This window comes from Prunus avium, chromosome 6, assembly GCF_965620075.1.
Source record: "Prunus avium chromosome 6, drPruAviu1.hap1.1, whole genome shotgun sequence".
Lineage (NCBI taxonomy): Eukaryota > Viridiplantae > Streptophyta > Magnoliopsida > Rosales > Rosaceae > Prunus > Prunus avium.
Window position 1 is genome coordinate 37,688,761 of NC_142289.1, and position 18,484 is coordinate 37,707,244.

Sequence of the window (18,484 nt, forward strand, 5' to 3'; positions counted from 1 at the left end):
ACCAAATATGCGGAGTTCCAGGTTTTGGGTGGGAGGTATTTGGCCATGGTGTTGGAGTGTTTGAAGGGGGGTTCGGAATTGGAGGATACTAGAGGGAATTCGATTGATAAGATAAGCCGCAGAGAGGACGGCTTCGCCCCAAAAAAACCGAGGCATATTTGCACCAAAGAGGGATGCACGAACGACGTCCAGTAAGTGTCTATTCTTTCGTTCAGCCACACCATTCTGTTGAGGAGTGGAAGGGCATGAGCGTTGATGGATGATACCGTGAGCTTGGAAGAACTCATTAAGATCATGGTTAAGAAATTCCCTACCATTGTCAGACCGAAGAACCTGGATTCTGGTATGAAATTGTGTCTCCACCATGTGATAAAACTGTTGAAACTTGGAACTGACTTCCCCTTTAGTTTTGAGAAGGGAAACCCAGGTCATGCGTGTGCAATCATCAATAAACGTGACAAACCATCTAGCTCCCCCGGGAGTGGTAACTTTAGAAGGGCCCCAAACATCAGAATGAACAAGGGAAAAATGAATTAAACTTTTATTGGAACTTAAGGGAAAAGGAACACGATGGCTCTTGGCCAGTTCACAAATGTCACACTTAAAACTAGAACTCTCTAAATCTGAAAATAATGAAGGAAATAGCTTCTATAAATATCCAAACAAAGCATGTCCAAGACGGTGATGCCATAACCATACTTCGGAAGTTTTCTTCTCAACACTCGTCCCCCCAATTTTGAAAGCCTGACTGAGGCTGGCTTCACTGTCAGATGCCAGGTCCAAATAATAGAGTTTGCCCCTCCTAGTACCACAACCAATCGTCTTGCTGCTGAGAATGTCCTGAAAAACACAATGAGTAGGCCAAAAAGTTACGGTGCAATTCAAAGCCATAGTAATTTGGGCGACAGACAAGAGATTATGATGTAAGGATGGAACAATTAACACATAATCCAAAGTGAGGGGGTCAGAGAGAGAGAGGGAACCCTCCCCAATCACTGGAAAGGGGGTACCATTGGCATTAGACACCACCGATTGAGAAGACGGTGTATGAGAGATAATTTGTCCCGGATCAAAGGTCATGTGATCAGTGGCTCCGGTGTCAATAACCCATGTATGTTTCTTTGAGGAACTATGCAAAACATAACCTTGGGTACCTGATATAGCTACAGAGGCAGAGGCAGGGGCTGGTGCAGGATCTATGACGGAAGATGTGTGGAGTGAATTGCTCTTATTCCTGCAAGGAGCTTTGGAGTGGTCCCACCAATCCGGGTACCCAAGTAGTTCATAGCAGCGAGCACGAGTATGTTTGCTCCCACCACAATGAGTGCATTTGGTCTCCGGATGAGAGCTTGTGGTCTGAGTCTGAGAAGCGCCACCGGTAGAGGGCGGAGGGCCCCTCAGACGTTGAGTGGCCAGAACCGCAGTGTCTGGAGTACTGGTCATGGTCAGTCGTTGTTGCGCTTCACGACGTACATATGCAAAAGTTTGGTCAAGGTCCAATTTGGGGTCTTTGCACAGGATCTCCCCCCGGACTTGATCAAACTGAGGATCGAGCCCGGCAAGGAAAAGGTGAACACGAAGACGATCCAGGTCAGTCTGGTGCTCAGTGACGTCGGCGTCACAGTGCATGCGATTCGGAGTGCGATGATCAATCTCCTGAAAGATGGTCTGTAGCTGGCTGTAGTATTTGTGGACGGGAGCACCATTCTGTTTAATGGTGAACGCCCGTTTGTTGAGATCAAACAAAAAAGTTTCATCCCCCCCATCAAAGTAGGTTTTTTTCACGGCATCCCAAATTTCTTTGGCGGTACTAAAACGGATGAACCGACCCATCAAGTCTGGAGACATGGAGTCGATGAGCCACCCTTTGACCCTAAAGTTCTCCGTACACCATTGGCTGTAAGTGGAGGAGGCCTTAGAGGGCCGTGGAGTGTCGCCGGTGAGGTACCCCAATCTTTCGCGGCTAGCAATACGTAATTCCATGACCTGAGACCATAAGGCATAATTGGTCTCTGTCAAGGTGATGCCGGTAGGAAACGGAGCGTTGTCACTTTGAATAGTAACAATTTGGGGGATTGAGGAAGTGGAGTCGGTGGTTTTGGAAACAATATCCATGGCAGCGGAAGGATTGAAGAATACGAGGAAAAAAAACTGTTTAGGATTTCGGATATGTGTGTAGGGTTTCGGATTCGTGTTTAGGGTTTCGGATTCGTGTTTAGGGTGTCAGATATGTGTTTAGGGTTGCGGGATTCAAGATACGAGGATACGGGATTCAGGATACGAGGATACGGGTTCGGGTTTCAAGGAATTCGATACGAGGGATTCGGGTTTCAAGAAATTCGATACGAGGATTTAGAGACAACCTAGGATCGATTGCTCTGATACCATGCTAAAATATGAATATGGGTTTTCAATATGTTCAAATGATTTATTCTTCTCCATAAGGAGGTATATATATGAGTTTACAGAGTGCTTTACAAGGAATAAGATTCTATCAGGAATTAGGAAAGTATATCCTAATTATACACAGATTTGTCAACTAGATGGAAGGAAAGTAAATCCCTTAATTAATCAAGGAAATAAATCTCCTTGATTAATTAGGAGACTCATGTCAACAATAGAAATTCCAAATGCGAACTTAAGATTAGTTAAAAGTATTTTTAGCCCAAAATTGTTTTATTCAATCACTGAGTTTATATACTTGCCATCCAAACATAAAATCCAAAGATCGTAATGCAGCATTTTTAGGCTGCTTTGCCTTAGAAACCGACACGAACCAATGTGACACTAGTGTTATCCCTATCACGCCCTTTTGAGATGCCTGCACATTTTAAACATTGATTTGGTTGATTAGACCACGCAAAAGGTACTATATTTGTTTATCCCATTGTACAACTTAATATTAGTGAATTAAACACGTTTAATCTCAATTAGGACTGAATTTTGTCAAAAATAAATAAAAATGAGTTAAAGAGGACTTGATATTTATATTTGTACACTTTTACAGCAGCTGCACGAGAAAGTAAGGAGTGGTGTGCCACCAAATATGGTTCAGTAGCCGAATCTCCGCCAGTGCAGTTTAAGTTTTGCCAATCAGAACATCGTCCTGGTGCCAAACCCGCTCCTACATAACCACCAGTACTATAGGTCCATGGCTTATTTAATGTGATCCAATGCTTTACCCGATCTCCGAATTCCTTATAACAAAGTTTTGCATAGTATTGAAAATGATTGCTGTAGGAAAAATTAAAAATCAATATTGCATGTGGATTTGAATTTCATACATCATAGTAGTGTACACTGAACTTGATGGTCGTTCACTTACATAATATGAGGGCTTAAGAAACCACCATATTTGTCTTCTAAAGCTTGGGGAAGATCCCAGTGAAAGAGTGTCACAAATGGCTTTAAACCTATATACATACATGATCAATATAAAAGCAAATTAAGGTTTTGATCAAATGTCTCTTATGAGTGCGCACATTAACTCTTATTATATATTTGCTGTAATTAGGGTGAGATGATATACGAGATTAGGCAGTTGTATTACCATTACGTAGGAGTTCATTGATGAGATTGTTGTAGTATTTGATTCCTTCTTTGTTAACGCCCCCAGCTAGTTTTCCATCTAATAATTAGAACAAAACAAGCAAATAAGGAAAACTTGTCTACAATAGAAATTGAAGTAAAACAGGTTAAACTATATTATTGGTTTCACAATAGAGCCACATTACTTCAACAAAAACACAAGGAGACTAGTGTATTGTAGAAGGCAAAAAAGAATTAAGTTCAAATCCCAAATTTGCAACCAAATATGAATCAACTTACTCGGTAACAATCTGGACCATGAGATAGAGAACCTATAAGCATCCAATCCCATATTCTTCATAATCCCCACATCTTCCTATATATAATAACACAAGATATTTTAAGAAAGAAGTTAAAAGTTATGGATCTCATGTTTTCAATGTCATGTGTTTGCTTAAGTCCCAAAAATTTAGTCTCCCTGAGGTCTAGAAGATAAAGTTCATGTGATCTTTGAACACCTTATAGCGGTGATATTCATCATTCGCCACATTTCCATTGCTGCCATCCTTTATTTTTTCTGCAAATATACAGAAAGTTTTAATTATAGATCGCCAAATATAGATATTTGTGTTTGTGTTATGGGAAAAAGAAAAGTAAGAGGCTTCATTCTAACTAAGCCTACTAAGAAGTGGTATTAGAATCGGTCAAAGAAAATTCTTATTAGATCCTAGACTTGGTGTAGTGGACTTAATAAACTGTGGCTGGATTCAATTCGCACACCAAATCATTCTGAGATGAAACTCCATACATTCTGCCTCTTTAGCTAGTCATATAAAATAAATATGTTTTTATAAGTAAGCCCATTTTAGCATGATATATTATATAAAAATTCATATATAGCATATTTGGAGAGAAAAACTCAAAATTAACAACTTATCATTTTCTAATTAAAAAAAATGATATATCATATTAGAATGAACCTATTTGTGAAAAGCCCTAAAATAAAATCGAAAGACGAATGGAGTCTGCCAAAATATCTTAATGATACAAACACTCATTTTCACAATACCATTTAATTAAAAAATGATAACGGAATAAAAAGACATTATTAGACGATTTTGGATGAAGGATAATACAAATCACATTCCATTTTTTTATAAGCGAAAAAAAAATATTTATTTGATATATAAGTATTAGAAGATTGGTGCACCATACTGAGAAAACTATTTTAGGGCCTTGACTTGGGGTGCTGAAAACTATTTTTAGGTTATATAATATAATGAATAACCAAAGAAAAGAAAAACAGATTTAAGAAGAAATATTTTAAAGAGGGTATGATTATTATACAATATAATTATTATTTTTAATAAAACTTCCACTTGGTTTCTGGTTTCATTCACACTAGCCTCTTTGCACGCGCTTTCGCGCCTGGAAGAGGTCTTTTTTTTAAAATTAAAAATTTATTTTAGAATTAAAAAAGATAATTGGTAGTATTCCATAAAAATTGGATTCATTATCTGATTTTTCTTTTAATTTTAATTTTTTTAATATGAAAAAGTATGAATTTACCATATTATCCTCATTTAATTAATAATTTTAATTCTTAATGTTTGTATTAACTAAGGGTATTTTATGGTATTTTGAATGTTTCACCATTCTCTGCCTTTTGTTTTTTATATATAGATATATTCCCCTTTGATACCTGTTAATTAGTTTTTTTCCCCTACTATAATTTTTTTATTATAGCTGGAAAAGACTGGTATTATGAAGGTCTTGAAACTAATTAACAAATTAATACTTTACTTAATTGCGTCCTATTGTAATGAAGCTCTTAACTGTAAGTCAAAAATACGTAATTTCCATGAAGTAAGGCCACTACTTTGGCCTGTTTAGACATTGGAAAACGTATATTTAATTAATTATACGGTTTACTAGTGAAATACCCCTTGAACTTGTACCTTGCTTTCGATTAGCCCCCTATTCTTTTTTTTTTAGAAAATTAAGGATATGAACTTCTTTTTTTCGCCAATTTCCCCCCTGCCGTCTAAATCATCAACATTTCATCCAATTTTAGGGTTATTTTAACATACAAAAATACTATTTACCCTCATAGTTAACGGCAAATTGGATGAAATGTTGCGGATTTGGACGGCAGGGGGGAAATTGGCCAAAAAAAAGTTCATATCCTTAATTTTCTAAAAAAAAAAGGATAGGAGGTTAATTGAAAATATGGTATAAGTTCAGGGGGCAAATCATTAGTATACCCTTAATTATATATAATTAAGTAGTCTCCGAAAAGGTTATGTTGACTTAATTATGAAAGCAAAAAGCAAAAAGACCGCAGTTGAATCCATAAACTAAAGTTTAATAGAAACCAATAGAGGGAAAGGCATTACCAGATATAAAAAGAAAACTTGAAGTTTTATTTTTTAATTTTTAAAGAAAGCGATGCAAAAGAAAACGTTAATTAAACAATTATATATAGAGGATGAAAAATTAACGGGGTGTTTTGGTGATTTAGATAGTTTTTAAAAACGTTAATTTTTTAAAGACCCAAATTGCATTGCCATAACTGGGAGTTTTTGTGATTTAGATAGTTTGGCTCTGCCTGGCATGGCGTTTATATATAGAGGATGAAAAATTAATGGACAATAAACAATTATAAATAAATGGGTATTTTTCAATTAGGTGACATGGACGAATACATATAATAGTCCAACAAGACTATTATTCCGATATCCGATAAAACAACATCTGATAAAATAAGACTAGTCTTCGGATAAGACAACTTTTGTAAATAAATAATTCATGAAGTATAAAGTGAAGACACGCCATACATACAATGGTCAATTCATCCTTTATGATTAATCATACACTTCATCATTTAATCTTAGATATATAGAGGTAATACTTTTATGTTGAAGTTTTGCTAGTACGGATGGCAAAAATCCCTACCCGGCCGGCTGGGTCCTCTCCTCAAATCTCATGTGAATAGTAGTTTTCATGACAATTGGTGAAAACACCACAAGCCTTTTGCAACGGCTGTCACTATTCATATGAATAGTAACAGCCCTTGCCTCCCCTTACCTTTTACTATGGCAAATAGGTGGAAGTGCTCTAATGACAGAAGATTTAGGGGGAAAATCGCAGCAGGTATGGGGATTCACGAATTTTAAATATCCTCAATTGTGCACTATATTGTTATCCTCATTTTCGAACTCGGCCCGATTAGTGATATGTTTATTTTGACTTAATAAATATATAACACGAAAAAATTACATCATATTGAGTTGAATTTTATGTTGAGATGATTTTGGTGTTGACAATATGATTTTATTAGTTTTTATTAGGTTTAACTTCGCTGGCTCAGTGTCAACCCTTCGCGACAAAGGTGTGACCTAGACGACACTTGCCATGTAAGAAGGTATTTTTCGATGACACTTTGCCAAGTAAGAGTCAACTTTTCCAGACAAAGGTTAATGTTTGTCGGGACAAGCTACCTGTCCCGACACATTCTCTTTGTCGCGAGATCTTTAGTCAGGAAAGATAATGTTTTTGTAGTGACTTCTCTATTTTCATCATGATATTGGTTCTCAAAGAAATGTATCATGAAAATTTTTGTACCGGAGAAAGAGAAACTTTAATTTTTGATATGGGACGTGTTCATCTTTAAACAACACATATATGGGATGACAATGTTCGATATTGGGACCATTTTCCTTCTTTAATTATGTCGTAGAGTAGGTTTCAAGTACTCCAATTGGGAATGTGGATGACACAGTGTCTCGCATTTGCAACTAGCATGTATTGCTGGAATATGGGTAAAATTAAAGAGTAATGATTTCCCAACTCACTTTTTATCCACTTACACTCCTTTTTTAGTTATGAAATGGAGTGTAAATGGATAAAATTGGAGTGAGGAAATCACCACTCAAATTAAATTAATTTAGGGGTACCAATTAATTATACAAAAACGTGCGAGCGAGAGGGGCTGAAAGTCCATTTGTGAGGCCATGAAAACCAAAAGGTACACATAATTGATCTCATCTTGATTTGAAATGGTCTTGAGCTCCTTGACTTTTCAAAGAAATTAACCCAAAAAAAAAAAATTCTTTGAGAATTTTCTGTAGATTCACCAAAAATAAATAAAATTCATCACTGCATGTGTTTATCTTATATTTGTTGTGGAAGGCATATGATTTTATCCTTTTTGGCCCTAGATATTGTAGGATAGGCTTTCCACGGTAGCTATAAGACTTGTTCAATCAAATATTAGATGAAATTGGCACCTAGGTGGAAGGCGTAAATAAACTCTCCCAACAAACTAATTAGACACTGACAAAACTCTTAATGAACCTATTCTAAGATATAACTAGTCAACTACTAGTCATCAACACACAATCAACCAACACTTCTCAAATACAAGCAAAACAATTAATTAACCCTGAAAATCAATAAGAGAGCTGGGTGAGACCCTAAGCACTCTGCGATCCTTCACTATAGGTTTCTCCAGTACTAGCAACAACTATAGTGAAAGGTGTGTGCAACAGATGTCCATATTCTATCTTGGTTAGTAATGAATTAATTAGAGCGGTCATCTCTCCCAATTCAAGAAGACGGAAATCCCCGAATTGAAATCAAGGATAATCTTCGGGTGCAAAATACTGGAATTGAAGCTTCCAGTATTAATTGTTGATTTCAATCATAGACTTTAACTTATGATCAAACAAAAAGTGTTTAATTTGGGTGCCATGACCTTTTTTTCCCATTGAAAGTATTGATATTGACAACACATATGATGACAATGTTCGATATTGGACTTTTTTCTTTCGTGCCAAGTAATTGGGAATGTGGATGACATAGTGTCTCGCATTTGCAACTACCAGGTACCAAGTAATAATTAAAAAACGTGCGAGGGAGTGGATGACATAAAATTGATCTCATCTTGATTTGAAATGGTCTTGATGAGCTCCTTGAATTTTCAAAGAAATTAACAACAACAAAAAAAAGCTTTGAGAATTTTCTGTAGATTGACCAAAAAAATAAAATTCATCACTACATGTTTATCTTATATTTGTTGTGGAAGGCATATGATTTTATCCTTTTTGACGCTAGATATTGTAGGATGACATATGGTTACTAGCGTCAGACAAATTTTTGAAAATGGTGTGGTCACCCTTCTAGAACAATTATTGTAAGAAATAGAAAAAAAAAATTATTTCTTGAAAACAACTTGGTCGGAGAATTAAAAAGGGAGTTTTACTATTATATCCAATATAAGAGTCCAAATTATATATATATAAAAAACCGTATATGAAATAGACTTTAGAAACACACCCAAAGCTCATTTACAACATAACAAAGAGCTTCTAACGTTTTTTAAATTACAAAACTGTCATCGATTTCTTAAAACAAGCCAAACCCCAAAACCTTGTAAAAAAACCAAAACACTTAATAAGGCATCAAAGTAATTTAATAATCAAAATTAAATTCAATAGGGCCATCCCAGCTGTTATTTTTTTTTTTGGGTTTGTTTATAGAAATTAAATGGTGTAAGGTTGATCTGTATCATTTGTGCTAAAAATGAGTATATGACTAAATATCCCAATTAAAAATGTTTGTGCCAGCAGATAAGCTTTGTATCTATGTAGTCTGGATTTGGGATCTAGTCTCTTCATATAAAATCACCACTAGACTTTGAAAATTCGAAACTTTGAATCTTCACAGCCTCTCAAATTTAAAAACTTCCTCAACTTAGACAAAACAAAAAAATAAATTAAAACATAACCATGCCACGTCATGATACTAGGAAATATGATAAACAACTAAAATAAATTTAAGATGTATTAAGATTAAAAATTGTCCCTGTGAAGTTTTTCTCGAAGCTAGAGATTGTTATAAGATTATTAAGGAGGAGTTTGATTTGCAAGAAAATGCGTTTCTTTCCCATACTTGGTAAGTTCAAAATTGGAACGATTTTATGACCTCTAGAAAAATGAGGGGAAAAAAAAATAAAACCCTCTATCAAGTTTAGGTTTCCTTTTGATTTTCCTCACAATAATTAATTGTATTTTTTTTTACACCGTATTCCCCCATTAACAATTAAAAATGCGATGGGAAATCTAACCAAGCATAGTTTAGGGTGTAATTGGAAATGAAATAGAATGATAGTTTCTAGTTACTTTCCCTACATTACCGAATATGAGAAAGAGAAATGAAAATTGATTTTAATATGAATCCTCTCTGTGATCCAAACACCTCCTAAGGGTAAAAACACAGTCAATAAAACAAATCAATTTCTTTTTTTATAATTTTAAGAGTAACTTGTGTGTCTAGTTGTTCTTAATTTTCCAGTTATGAGTTAATAAAATATATAATGGGACAAATAATCTTTGAATTTTCCTTACCTCAATTGCACTGAGAAAATGTTTATAAAATCTGAATTCGTGGCCGTTGAATAAAAAAATAAAAAAATATATAATAAGACGTGTACATGTCCGTTTGAAGTTGATATGCTATATACCGACAAATAGAATCTTTTTTCTTTTTGAGATGGACAAACAAATTAAAACGTATTTAATTATTTGTTGTATGTTAATTTTTACTATAATGATCCATTTGTCGTCACTAGTTAAAAAAAACCTTTGCGCGACCAAATTTTGTGCGATGAAACACAATTCATCGCTCAAAGTCAATTTGCGCGACGAAACTCAAAACTTCGTCGCTCAAAATCTTACGTGACTAAATTTTGCGCAACGAAACACACATCGTCGCACAAAGTCACTTTGCGTGACGACAAAACATCGTCGGTCAAAGTAACATTGCGTGATGAAACTCAAAACTCCGTCGCGCAAAGTGTTTACAAAAATAAATAAAATAAAAAATTATTTTTAAAAATCTTTGCATGACTTTGTGCGACGAAACACTAAACTTCGTTGCAAGTCTTGCGCGACGAAGTGTGTTTCGTCGCGTAAAGTCTTTGCAAAAATTAATAAAATAAAAATTATTTTTTAAAATCTTTGCATGACTTTGCGCGATGAAATACTAAACTTCGTTGCACAAAGTCTTGCGCGACGAAGTGTGTTTCGTCGCGCAAAGTCTTTACAAAAATAAAAAAAATAAAAAAAATATTTTTAAAAATATTTGCATGACGTAATCCAAATATTTCGTCGCCTAAACCAATTTATTTTTGTTTTTTTAATTTTGTATGCATAACACTTAAGAAATTAAACAATATATATATTTATTAAGTAGCTTTAAATTTATTATTTTAGTTCGGATCGGATTTTTGTTAGAAAAATATATTATTGTAGTTCGGATTGGGTTTTTGTTAGAAAATATATATTTTAAATTGACGATCGAATTAGTTCACTGTATTCATATAGGGTCAAGGAGTGTAGCTGTAAAAAATCATCAAAATCGAAATTGAAATAACCGTTAAATCGTGATTTTTCGTTTATAACCGTCGAAAAGTTTTGTCCCATTACTTAATCTTTGAATGTTTATTTTTTCCTATTTTTGGCGTATATGATCTCAAAGTATAAACAAACAAGTTTGACGGTTGGATCGTTGAAACTAGTTTCATAGAATGCGTATGCCATCAAAATAATATATTCACTAACAATTAAGAGTTTATTTATACTTTCGTTAAATATAACATAAGATTTTGTGTATCCACTAGTGTAAATATTTTAAATTGAAGATCAAATTCAATCATTGTATTCATATAGGGTCAAGGAGTGTAGCTGTAAAAAATCATCAAAATCAGAGTTAAAATAACCGTCAAATCGTGATTTTTCATTTATAACCGTCGAAAAGTTTTGTCCGGTTACTAGATCTCTGAATGTTTGTTTTTTGCAATTTTTGGGGTATACGATCTCAAAGTATAAACAAACAAGTTTGATGGTTGGATCGTTGAATGGTGTGTTTGTATATATATATATAGTTATTCTCTTATCCGGATGTCCGCACGTTATTATCGTGCGGATTCTATTGTAAATAGGCAGGAAAGCAGAGAGGGGTAGTACAAAATACATGGCGTCCGCACGATAATAACGTCCGGATGTCTGCATAAGATAATTTATATATATATATATATATATTTATTTATTACGTAGCTTTAAATTTATTTATTTTGTACGTATAACACTTAAGAAATTGAATAGTATATATATTTATTAGTAGCTTTAAATTTATTATTGTAGTTAGGATTGGGTTTTTGTTAGAAAAATATATTATTGTGGGTTTTATGTAAAAAAAAAAATTGAATTTGAAGAGAGTAAAGTCACATTTTCAGTAAACTTTATAATAATAATTTTTTATTATAAAAAATATAACAATGGGGTCGTTGTGCAAAAACCAATAGCATGACATCATAATGTAAACATGCATCGGGCAAACCAATTAATTTTTTTTATTTAATTATACATTATAAATCTTAAGATATAGTTGTTTTCATAAGTTTTTATTATTTTTTGAAAACTTTGCTCAACGAATATCAATATTTCGTCGCCTAACCCTTATTTACTTATTTTTATATTTTATATTGTTAAACTAAATTATTTCTTTATTTTTTATTATTTTCTTTGCACGACGAAAACACATTTGGTTGCCTAAACCTTATTTATATTTTAAATCGTAAAATAAAATAATTTTATTTTTTATTATTCATAACAAATATTTTTATAAATATTGCGCTACGAACCAATTTTTCGTCTCTCAAAACTTTACGCGACCAACAATTCGTCGTGCAAAACTCTAAAAATTTGGGCGGGTACCAAAAATGGGACGCATGAATTTTTTGGTCGGGCAAAACTTTGCGCGACCAACAATTCGTCGTGCAAAGTGATTCGGTTTTTAAAACCAAAATAACTCCACCATTTTCTCAATTTCTTTCTCTACTCTTACCTCTCCTCTCTCTTTCCCTCTCCCCAAATCCGACCCTTTCTCTCACACTCACTCCTCTCACTTAATCTCTCATCTCTCTTTTCACTATCTCTCACTCTCACTCACTCTCTCATCTCTCTCTCACTATCTTCTCTAATTCTCTCCCTCTCATTCTCACTCACTCTCAATCTTACCAAAGGGTATATTCTCTCCAAATTTTAAATTTTTTTCATTAATATGTGTTTTTGGAGTTAGTTTTGAGTTTGTGTGGGGTTTGGGGTTGAGTATAGGGTGAGGATTGGAGTTTGGGTTGGATTTGGGGTATAACAATTTTAGGGGAGATTATGCTAATTTTTTGTTATTATTTTATGTTAGTTTTTTGTTATTTGACCATATTTGTTTTTTTTTTTTGTAGGGAATCGTCGAGACTTTGACGGCTAAAGTTGAGGATTAGGACGCTATCTAAACATATCCTCCGCCTACCACCACAATAGGCTTGTATTAGGATTTTATTATTGTACTTTGTTAATTTATGTGTACATTTTGAATATTATATATATATATTGGATAATTTGATCCGTCACGCAAAGCTCGTGAAGAAAGGGTTTGCACGATGAAAAATAATCTTCGTCGCGCAAAGCTACTTTGCACGACGAACCCTAATGTCGCGCAAATATACTTTGCGCGACGTTAAAGTTCATCGCGCAAAGTATATTTGCGCAACATTAGGGTTCGTCGTGCAAAGTAGCTTTGCGCGACGAAGATTATTTTTCATCGTGCAAACCCTTTCTTCACGAGCTTTGCGCGACGGATAATGAGCGACCAAAATTTTGTTGCGCAGGTTTTGCGTGACGAAATAGTACTTTGCGCAACAAACTTATTTCATCGAGCAAAGTGTTTTTGGTAGTAGTGCGTCATGTTTGTCTTGGTAGGCAGACTTGTATAGTCCACACACACGTTTTGCTGAGTAACGTGGTTCATGAGAGAGAGAGAGAGAAGAGGAGAAGAATTGAAAACCAAGGCGAGGAAATCAAAGTTTTCAAGCCAATAGTATTGAATGATTTTGCTTCATCGGAAATAAGCTGCTTATACAGTGAACTTATGTTCGATAAAATTTATTATAATTTTGGGATTCAAATTTTGTATAAACAAATTTGACATCCCTCACATTATTGTCCACAATAGCATCTGCTTTATTGAAGGAAATACAAATGTAGAACCAAGACCAACAATAACTCTAATCGGATTTCTTCACTTCTAGAGCCAACCTTTGAACCACAGTGCCGACTTTTTTGGGTACCTTTTTAGTCCGTCTTTGTAATCAACATAATAAAGACCGAATCGAACAGTGAATCCAGAACTCCATTCAAAGTTGTCTAGTAATGACCACGCAAAGTATCCCTTCACGTTAGTACCGTTTCTGTAGACAAAGATCCAAAGACAAATAAAACCAAATGTGTTAATATCAATGGAAGGATTCAATAACCCAAACATAGTCTTCATTAAATAACTTTTTAACAAAAAAACTTACTTGATTGCTGCTTGGACATAACAGAAGTGGTCATGGTAGTAGTCAATTCTAACGGTATCATTAAGGGCTTGCTCAAGTGATAGTGTGGGATCATTCAACTCATCAACGCCTACAATATAATGTGCTTTAAGTAGTCTTAAAATGTGTTTTGAAACATTGATGTAATAAATAAAGGTTAAAAAATAATTACCATTCTCCGTAATGTAAATGAGTGGACTATCATACTTTTTCCTTACGTAGAGCAAAAGTTCGTAAATTCCTTTCGGATAAATATATAACCAGTCTGAACCAGCCTGCAGCCCCATTTGAAGAAAAGTAAGATTTTTAGGAGTTACATTTGCATGTGGGAAATCTTAATTTCCATATTATGCTACCTAAAAAAATTAATTTGATACGTACATGTGGACCAATTGGAACCCCATTAAGCTCCGCTGCCACAACAAATATATGAATATCAGAATCAAATTTTTTAAGAAACTTAAATTGTTCCAAGTAATTATGTTTTTCACTTTGTACTTACGTGATTGATTAACGCGAGCATCTGTTATGTAGCTTGCGTTTACAGAATTGTTGTGACCTGCATAGCTTGCATAGTAAGTAGTATAATAATTTAGTCCAAGAAAATCAAATGACCCAGCTAGCAACTTGGATTGTTTTTTCGTGAATCTTGGTAATCGACGACCAACAAGAACTTGCATGCTGTGCGGATAGTGGCCACTTGTAATTGGGTCCATGAACCTTAAAAAACATGCAAGTGCCAACCATTAACAAACTATTATACAAGTTATACTAGCTAGTAAATTTTATTTTCATAAATAAGGATTTAAATACTTGAGTTGGTATATAAATTAATATTAATATACTTGCCATCCAAACATAAAATCCAAAGCTCGTAATTGCGCATTTGTATTGTGCTTTGCATTAGAAGCTGGCACAAACCAATGTGACAGTAGTGTTATCCCTATCACGCCACTTTGAAGTTCCTACACGGGAACATTAGCTTTTAGTTGATTTAGAGCCAAAAATATAAGGTACAATCTTTACAAAGTATTAATTTCCTTAGTTAAGACCCAATATTCTAACCAAAATGTAATAATTAACCGGACCTGATATGTAGTCTTGTACAAGTCTACCGCAGTTGCATGAGCAAGGAGGAGGTTGTGTGTCACCAAATATGGTTCAATAGCAGAATTTCCGCCAGTGCAGTTTAATTGCTGCCAATCAGAGCATCGTCCCGGTGCTAACGTCCCGGTTGCATAACCCATGTCACTATAGGTATATGGCTCATTCAATGTGATCCAGTACTTTACTCGGTCACCAAATCTCTCAAAACAAAGGTTTGCATATTCCCTAAAATGCTCACTGTATGTACACATTTCAAAATGTATATGTTATGGTAATATTTATTTAATTAAATAATGAATATTATACTGATAATAGAATTTATCACTTACATAATTTGAGAGCTTAAGAAACCACCATATTCTTCTTCCAAAGCTTGTGGAAGATCCCAATGAAAGATTGTCACAAAGGGCTTTAGACCTATATATGTATATATACATACACAATAAGTAAAAGCAAATTAAATTGATTAAATGGTATTTTACGAGGCATATCAATCATTGATCCTTTAAGGTGAGATGATTCACCTTTGTCTAGGGTTTCATTGATGAGTTTGTTGTAATATTCGATTCCAGCCTCGTTCACGCCCCCATTTAGTGTTCCATCTAATAATTAGAGATACAAGACAATAATAAAAAAAACAACTCAATCTACCAGTTGAAATTAAAGTTAAAAAAATAGCCCTTGAAATTTGACTATAATATATATAATTTGGTTCAATTCTTTTAATTAATTCTTTTCATAATGTTGGTTACATTGTATAGAAAAACTTACTTGGTAACACTCTGGACCATGAGATAGAGAACCTATAAGCATCCAATCCCGTATCATTCAGGATCTCTACATCTTCCTACACATAATAACACACAAGATATATATAACTATGAGAAAGAAAATAATAATTGAGGATCTCATCTTTGATCCCCTATATTTTCTTAAGGCTCACAAATTATGTGATTTTAAAACCTTATAGCGGTGATATTGATCAACTGTAACATCCGCATTGCTCCCATCCTGAATTCTCTCTGCAATTAACCATAGAAAATTTTGACTCTTTAGAACGGGGAAATATCATGCACTCTATAATGCATGTATACCAACTTGTTCACTATGGGCATCACCTCTATATTAAAAGCTTGCCATGTGTGGATTGTCCATGGTAAATTATTATTATAATAAATACATGAAGTAATGTTATGATACGAGAGAAAAATAATATAAGAATTAAAATTGGTTTCCTTCGAGATTTACTCATTAAAACTTTCCATATACTTGTAATCCGTGCATCCAAATCATTAAGGCATCTAGTGTCCCATTGGTGTTCATCAGGAAAGGTTAAGCATCCAGGCCGAACCCGGTTTATGGAATTTTGTATCCTCATGTTGTGTTTCCTTCATCTGAATTCTGAACCTAGCTAGCTAGCTATGGTGATGGAATTTTTTCTATTATATATATATCCACAGTGTTTCGGTCTTAATGATTTGGATGCCCCAAAGCCTCATACGAAAGCAGAACGCATGCGATTTGGAGAAAGCAAACAGAAAAAAGAATGACGCCTGCAGATTGAGTTAGTTCAATTTTCATATTTAAACTCTAATGGATTGTTTGATGAGAGACATACCTGGATATTGGTGGGTGTAGTTATCCCATATGCTTGGTCCTCTACCATCTTCTTTGACAGCACCTTCATACTGAAACGTACACACAAATATACGTAAGAGTACGTACACAGTAAAGAGGTCAAAATATTCATGCGTGGATGCTAATTGTTCTGGCATTGGAAGAAAATTAAACTTAATTAATCATACGAACAGCAAAGTAAATGATAATTAAGCTCTTTAAGAAACTGACCTGGTAAGATGATGAAGCCGCGCCGAATATGAACCCTGTTTCAAAATTGGTCCTGTTGATAGTGTCACAAACAACTGGTGGATCTGTAGCAGCTTCGCTACTTTGCAATGAAAAGCCAATTACTAGCACCAGACCGAAGAGCAAAGACCCTAATTGCATTGGCATAACTAATTAAGGGGCTTTTGGTGATCTATAAGTTGGCTCTTCCTTGCATATTGCATGTCCTTTATATAGAGGAAGCTATGCGTACTGCACAATATATAATAAACAATTCAATAATGCATTTGTAAACACAACTAGAATTAACAGGGTGTGCTGATCAGGTCCTTCCAAATCTTTAGAAATTCTTCTATGATGGTTATTAAGACTCGTGATAAACAAGTAATATTGATTATTAAGATTCGTGATGAGATGCCTTTGCAATATATTTTTATTTTATTAGATGTACGATAAAATGGTCATTTAAAGCTAAATAAGTGACTTGAATCGGGAGAAATTATAGAATGGTACGGTATCACCACGTCAGCCAGTGATACTTCCACTCAAATATTGACATGTGTATTTTTTTTAAAGAAAATTTAAATGTTTTTCCAGCTAGACATTAGGTCTCAATTTTACCCTTCATAATAAAAATAAAAGATTTTAAAAAGATTGTGCCACAGCCACCTCTATCCAGTTCACAGTCTCCCTCCGTGCTACCCTCCCACCTCTATCCGCTTCGCAGTCCCACTCCTCCACCTCTTCCTCTCAAAACCTCCATATCCAAGTGCTCTTTATCCAATTTTGAGAAGATCCGAGAAACACATATCCAGAAAGATCTGTATAGAAAACTTAACTAAGAAGCCCTAAGAAATTTTTGATATGCAGAGATAAGGTTGGGCCCCATGGAATGTGATGATAAAAGAAAACTATTAAATAAATTGATTCAGAGAGAGAGAGAGAGAAAGAGGGAGAGAAACTTAGATGAAGGAAGAGATGGGAGGGGGCGGCAGAAAAGGGTAGACTTACTGCAAACCTTGGCGGCAGTCGTCGTCTTCTCTTTTTTCTCTTCTTAAAATTTTGTTCTAAAGGGTAAAATTGAGACCCAATGTCCATCTGAAAAAACATTTATATTTTATATTTTAAAAAAATACATGGCAATATTTGAGTGGAAGTATTACTAGCGGATGTGGTGATACCGTATTATTCTATAATTTCTCTTGAATCGGACTCTCTTGTTAGTTTATGACGTGTGTGGTACTCTTTCCTTCTTTAGGGTTTGTCCCATGAGGTTGTCATAGGAAGGTTTTAATGAGACCACTGTATCGTGTTGCTCTTTGTATGCCTTTGGTTTTATGAATGAATTCTCTTTCTTAAAAAAAGAAGCTAAAACGTTTGTCATCTAAGCAAATTGCTAAAGATAATTTTCTTTTAGTAAGATCGTATGCGATATTATTTTGTTGAAACACAGCCATCAAACCAGAATGGGGTCAATGGGGAGGGATAAAACTTTGTTATCAACAACGGGAAAAGGGGTGCAGAATATGTGAAGGTCCATTTAGTTTGACGCCATAAAGTATTTAATCT

The 18,484-nt window shown here is 34.5% G+C and overlaps 3 protein-coding genes across 3 annotated transcripts; all 3 read right to left on the minus strand.

Moving 5' to 3' along the window:
* Window positions 1-617: 617 nt before the first annotated feature.
* On the minus strand, window positions 618-2,115 carry LOC148294151 (uncharacterized). The gene is made up of 2 exons (XM_088254738.1): window positions 997-2,115; window positions 618-623 (listed from the first exon to the last, which is right to left on the minus strand). The coding sequence occupies exons 1-2, from the start codon at window positions 2,113-2,115 to the stop codon at window positions 618-620; spliced, it is 1,125 nt and encodes a 374-aa protein (XP_088110864.1).
* A 565-nt stretch (window positions 2,116-2,680) lies between these two features.
* Window positions 2,681-4,586, minus strand: LOC148294152 (cyanogenic beta-glucosidase-like). Its single transcript, XM_088254739.1, has 7 exons — window positions 4,583-4,586; window positions 4,047-4,105; window positions 3,829-3,904; window positions 3,551-3,628; window positions 3,326-3,413; window positions 2,979-3,234; window positions 2,681-2,821 (listed from the first exon to the last, which is right to left on the minus strand). Exons 1-7 carry the CDS (start codon window positions 4,584-4,586, stop codon window positions 2,681-2,683), a joined length of 702 nt encoding a protein of 233 aa, XP_088110865.1.
* Window positions 4,587-13,443: 8,857 nt separating this feature from the next.
* On the minus strand, window positions 13,444-17,094 carry LOC110767925 (beta-glucosidase 12-like). Its single transcript, XM_021971589.2, has 13 exons — window positions 16,919-17,094; window positions 16,689-16,758; window positions 16,034-16,092; window positions 15,842-15,917; window positions 15,595-15,672; window positions 15,400-15,487; window positions 15,052-15,307; window positions 14,813-14,928; window positions 14,466-14,683; window positions 14,345-14,376; window positions 14,136-14,238; window positions 13,946-14,054; window positions 13,444-13,834 (listed from the first exon to the last, which is right to left on the minus strand). Exons 1-13 carry the CDS (start codon window positions 17,081-17,083, stop codon window positions 13,672-13,674), a joined length of 1,533 nt encoding a protein of 510 aa, XP_021827281.1. The 5' UTR covers window positions 17,084-17,094; the 3' UTR covers window positions 13,444-13,671.
* Window positions 17,095-18,484: the final 1,390 nt, after the last annotated feature.